This window comes from Vitis vinifera, chromosome 19, assembly GCF_030704535.1.
Source record: "Vitis vinifera cultivar Pinot Noir 40024 chromosome 19, ASM3070453v1".
NCBI lineage: Eukaryota > Viridiplantae > Streptophyta > Magnoliopsida > Vitales > Vitaceae > Vitis > Vitis vinifera.
In genome coordinates, this window is record NC_081823.1 from 7,046,983 (window position 1) to 7,052,982 (window position 6,000).

General features: G+C 40.1%; 1 protein-coding gene across 4 annotated transcripts in view; it reads left to right on the forward strand.

The window, feature by feature from the left end:
* LOC100265941 (uncharacterized) overlaps positions 1-5,673 on the forward strand; it is a 39,673-nt gene extending 34,000 nt beyond the window's left edge. For all 4 annotated transcript variants that reach the window (XM_002278686.5, XM_002278721.4, XM_059735625.1 and 1 more), the window contains exons 7-9: positions 4,261-4,451; positions 4,550-4,619; positions 5,347-5,673. In XM_002278686.5, the coding sequence (XP_002278722.1) occupies positions 4,261-4,451; positions 4,550-4,619; positions 5,347-5,457 (372 nt within the window). In that variant the 3' untranslated portion in view covers positions 5,458-5,673. The remainder of the gene's footprint in view (positions 1-4,260; positions 4,452-4,549; positions 4,620-5,346) is intronic.
* The last annotated feature ends 327 nt before the right edge of the window (positions 5,674-6,000 follow it).

The following is a 6,000-nucleotide window of genomic DNA, read 5'->3' on the forward strand; positions in this document are numbered from 1 at the left end:
CATAATCAGAACCATAAACCTGAGTATAGCCTTTAGCAACTAAGCGGGCCTTAAGGCGATCAACCTGACCATCAGGGCCAACCTTAACTGTGTAGACCCAACGACAACCAACTGTCGATTTACCAGAGGGTAAAACAACAAGATCCCAAGTGTCATTGGAGTGTAAAACAGCCATTTCATCTACCATTGCCTGTCGCCAGCCTGGATGGGAAAGAACATCAAGGGTGCTCTTGGGAAGAGAAACAGAAGATATAGCAAAAACAAATACAGAATAAGGTGAAGATAATCGATGGTAACTCAAAAAATTGTAAATGGGATGAGGATTACGAGTAGATTGATTACCTTTCCGAAGAGCAATGGGTAAGTCGGCAGAAGGAGGCAGAGCCGGGGCAGGAGAAGCCGAAGGGATAGGAGGTGAGTCAGCAGGTACCACGGCCAAAGAAGGAGGAAGAGCGACACGATGACGGCGATGATAAACCTGAAGTGGGCGAGAAGGCACTGCATCAGGTAGGGAGATAATGGGAAGGGGTAAGACTTCAGAAATAAGAAGAGACTCAGAGGTGGAGAAAAACGGTGAGTCCTCAAAGAAAGTGACATCAGCGGAGAGAAAGTAGCGATGAGTCTCAGAGGAATAACAACGATAACCCTTTTGAAGTCTGGAATATCCCAAGAAGATGCATTTTGTGGCTCTGGTAGAAAGTTTGTCCTATCCAGGAGTGAGAATATGAACAAGCAAGTACAACCAAAAACACGAGGAGGAAGGAAATAAAGTGGTTGGTCAGGGAAAAGAAGGGAATGAGGAATCTGATTGTGTAATACAGATGAGGGCATACGATTAATCAAACAACATGTTGTAAGAACAGCGTCCCCCCAAAAACGAAAAGGAACATGACTATGTAGAAGGAGAGTACGAGTTGTCTCAACAAAATGTCGATTCTTACGTTCAGCTACCCCATTTTGTTGAGGAGTATGAGTACAAGAAGACTGATGAATGATCTCATGTTGAGACATAAATGAAGTAAATGGTGCAGAAAAATATTCCCTGGCATTGTCACTGCGCAACACACGAATAGAAATATTGAACTGGGTTTGGATTTCAGCATAAAATTTCTGGAAAATAGAGAATAACTCAGCTCGATTTTTCATTAAAAATAACCAAGTACATCGAGAATAGTCATCAATGAAAGTAACAAAATACTGAAATCCTAAAGTAGACGCGGTCCGACAAGGACCCCAAACATCAGTGTGGACAAGTTCAAAAGGAGACTTTGCCCGATTATTCAAATGCTTTGGGAACGAGACACGAGTATGTTTCCCAAGCTGACAGGACTCACACGCAAGCGATGACAAAGATGAAAAACTAGGGACCATTTTCTGGAACTTGGATAGACTAGGGTGGCCCAGGCGACTGTGGATGAGGAGGGGAGCATCAGTGGAAATGCAAACTGCAGGTGAAGGCGAGGTGAGGTGATAGAGGCCTTGAGACTCACGTCCTATGCCAATCGTCTTCCCCGTACTCCGGTCCTGCAAGGTCACAAATTTATCAGAGAAAGTGATAAAACAGTTAAGAGTGCGAGTTATTTTGCTGATGGAAATAAGATTGAAAGGACACTCAGGGGCATAAAGGACAGAATGGAGAGGTAGGGAAGGGAGAGGATGAGCGAAACCAAAACCTTTAGCCATAGTTTGGGAACCATTAGCTAAAGTAACAGTAGGTAAGGCAGAGGTAGTAGTAATAGAAGAGAAAAGATCCTTATTACCAGATATGTGATCAGAAGCGCCAGAATCTAGAATCCAAGGTCCAAGAGAAGATGTGTGGGTAAGACAAGTAGAAGCATTACCAGTCTAGGCAACAGAAGTAACAGAAGCTGACTTGGTGGTCTGATAGCGGAGATAGTCGTCATACTCACTGTCAATGAGGAAAATACCATGAGATGTGGAGGAACTGGGAGGCTGAGGCGACTGAGGATCAGATGACTAGGCCACGTGGGCAGTGCGGGGAGGCCGCCCATGTAACTGATAACACCGATCACAAGTGTGGCCAAGCTTATTGCAATAGGTGCAATGAGGACGTTGGCCTCTACCTCGGTTACCACTGTGTCCTCCTCGAGAGTTAGTTTGAGAGACTAACACAGAAGAATTTGAAGTGTTATCAGATGGCAAAGTCTGAGTGGAGGAGATACGGAGGAGGCGAGCAAACACATCATCCAAGGATGGAACGGAGGAACTGCCAAGAATTTGATCGCGGACGGTCTCGAGATCTGGACGGAGGCCAATAAGCGTAAGAACCATGAAGAACTTGTCAATCTGTATGCGTTGATCCCCAATATCAGTAGTAAGAGGCATCACGGTCAAGAATTCCTCCTTAAGAGAGGCAATCTAGCCAATATAAGTAGATAAATCCATGTCTTGTTGTCTGACATTGACAATAGAAGAAGTCACCTTATAAAGACGTTGGATATCATTCGTGTATAGCCCTTTCGCCTGATTCCAAAATTTAAAGCATGTTTTGTAGGCCCGAAGATGATGCAGAATCTTAGGATCAACTGATTGCCATAACACACTATATAACTGTGCATCTATCTTCCTCCATTGTACTTTGTCAACCTCAGGAATATCCACCTTCTGCGTAACAAGGTGATCCTCATAACCTTGACCCATAAACCAAAGCTCCACAGAGGTAGGCCAGGACAAATAATTTTCACTGTCAACCAATTTCTCCGAAGTAATCATAGGAGATCCAGATATGACAGAGGAAAAAGCGGAACTTTTAGTAGCCATATCTACTTATTTGGTGAATGAAATACGTTTGGATCGAAGAGAGCCCTAATACGGCTTATCGCGGACTTCCTAAGACACGTGCAGGGCTCGGGGTGGAGAGGAAGTCACCGGAGGTCGCCGGAAAGGCGGTTTAGAGGGTCGGCAGAGACAAAAAACCCCCAAAAAATGCACTTTTAGGGCTTAGATGACACAAGCGCAGATGGAGGGTGGCTAGACGGCGTCAGGCGAGGCTGGAGGTGGAAGCGCGTGGCCGGAAAGTTCCCCACGCTCCCTCACGCGCTGGCTCATGAGATTCAGGCCGCCGGAGAAGAGACGCGCGTGGCTGGGATTCTTCCTCCGGTGCTTTGAGAAAAGTTGAAGATCTCCTCCTTGCGCACCTGATGGTATGGTCGGTGTCGGAAAAGGACTTCGCCGGAAAGTCGCCGGCGATGAGGGTTTTCCGACGGCGGTGAGGGTTGATCGGAAGCTTTAGGAGATGGGAAGGATGACCGGAATGAAACACGGTCACTGAAAGATTTCCCAGAATGGATTCATGGATAAACCGGAAATAATTAGGGTTTTTTTTCTCCCTAGGCTCTGATACCATGTGAAGAGAGAGAGAAAAGGGAGAATCCCTAATTATTGTTATTGAAAAACTGTAAAGAATACACATTGGACTTGGGTATATATATACATGCTAGTGGGACCCACAATACAGTAAGGAAAGAAAAGGAAAAGGAAAAGTAAATAACCTAAATAACTATACATTATCTAACAAAGGCCAACAAAAGTGATTTTACTGACTAATATTATGTTTTTTCCTGTTGTTCCATGTGACAAAATTGACTTGATTGAGTTTGTTTTTTAGACATTGTCTTGGAGTTGGCCCCTTGGATCTGCTTGGAAAGATTCCCACCTTAAGCCTTTTGTTTAATTTCAATTTTTTCTGTCTATATGGTGTCTGAAACATACTACTTAAATTAAGAACCTTTAAACATATTCAAGTGATGGCTCTCACATTTGGATTTAGGCTATGCTCCATTATATAGGTTTCCACCTCCATGCTTTTCTCTGTACCCAACTATGTTGCTCCTCTTTTTTCAAGTGGGTGTGGCAGCTTCCTTTTTCTTTTTCCATTTTGTTTTGTGTGTGTGTGGGAGCTAGCTTTCAGGTTTGTAAGAGAGTTTCATTGCAGGTGTCCCCTCTCCCCAACCCGGTTAGCAGTATAGCTTTGCAGATTTATAAGAGTGTTTCATTGAAGGTGTCCCCTCTTTTGTTTATTTTTATGAGGGGGCCTGAAGGTTAGTGGTTTAGCTTTTCAGATTTATAGGAGAGTTTCACCAAAGATGTTATGCTTACAGTTTGCCACCTTTTCAGGAAAAGGTTTGTAGAAATGTTTTGTTTTTTTACCTTCTCTTTCTTATTTTGTTTCTTTTTTGGGCTTGGGATCATCAGCTTCCAGGTTTATAAGATTTTCACTCAAGGGTGTTATGCTGGCAGGTTGCCACATTTATTGTTCAAAAAATTCTGTTGGATGATGTGGGCTTGGATTATATTTGTACTACGGCAGAGCGATTTTTTGCAGTAGGTCGAGTTTTGGGGAATATGGTCGCAGCACTTGCTGAGCAACAATCAACAAGGCTTCTTAAGCATATTATTCGATGTTATCTTCGATTATCAGACAACCCAAGGTTGGTTGAAATTTACAGTGATGTTGGCTGATCTCATCCCATTTTTCGTATCTTATTTGTATTTCTAACAGCCATGGTTTTGGTCTTCTATCATACAGGGCTTGTGATGCATTAAGAAATTGCCTTCCGGACATGTTAAAAGACGCCACTTTCAGTAGTTGTCTTCGTGTAAGTATTGCTTGTGACTTTCAACTACTTTGAGTCTCAAGAAGAAAATAGTTATCTTTTAGCTCCACACAGTCCATTACACAGGTATAAATTTGTACCCCTTCTTGGTACAACTACTCAAAAACTCTTAACATTATGTAGTTTTAGGTTACGTTTGGTTCCTGAAAAATTTAAGAGAAAATGTTGAGATAACGAAAATAAAGAGGAAAAATAGAATAAAAGAAAATTAAAAATAGATTTAAAGTTAATAAATTATTTCTATACATTACTTTATACTCATTTATCTTATTTTACCTCTTTTATATAAAAATTAGATAATTTGAAAATGCATAAATTTCTTATTAATTTTAATTATATTTGATTTTTTTTTCATTTTTTTTTTTGCATTTTCCATGGTAATTTTCCTTGACATTTTTTTTTCTTTCTTTAATACTTTCTTAGAACTGAATATAACCTTAGTGTTTCGTTATAGTCATTGTCATAATGTTTGTCTGATATAATGTAGTTGTTAATTGACATATATATATATAAAAGATCGATTTCTATATTTTGTACTTTTAGATAGGATCCTCGTTTTGGTAATTCTTAGGCTGGAGATTATCACCATGGGCACCCATTGAAATGAAATTGCTGTGGAATTTGAATATTCAAAGAATCTGTGTCTTCTGTGTCCAGCATATTTGGTAATGATGCTTTCCTGTATCATACTCTATATTTTTGTTTGCAGGAAGATCCAACAACGAGGAGGTGGTTGCAGCAGCTGCTTCACAATGTTGGGGGAAGCCGGGTTGCTGCATTTCAGGCGGGGGGAGGATTTGACCATATGCTGGTGAACTGAACTGAAAGTAGAGAGTTTCTTTAATTCGTTTTCTGTTGTTGGTCGTGGAGGGGGAGACTTGTTATTTATCTTATTTCATGTTTGTTTCTTATGTGAGAAACCGTGTGTTATTTAGAATTAGGAAATGTGTCTGAGACAAAGCCAGTTACTGCATCTGGTTGACTTCTACCTATTTTAATTTCAGAGTTATTGTATGTAGTTAGCTCTTCATCTGTAGGCATGGGTTCAAAAGAAAATATTGGAAAAATATAACCAATCTGTTATAACTTTTAACTGGATGTTTGACACCAAATGTGAAGAGACTGGAGTGCTGATAAAGAAGTTTTTAGAACATACATAAATTTATTAAATAAGAAAAATGGAGAACTGAAAAAATGAGAAATAAATAACTAAGAAAAATAAAACAAATGAATTCAGAAAAACGTAAAAAAAAAATAGTAAAAAAAATAAATAAATTTATTAAATTTTTTGAAATATATTTTTCTCAATTTTATTTTAGAAATTTTTTGAAATATGTTTTCCATTTCTTCCTCTCCTCCAAGA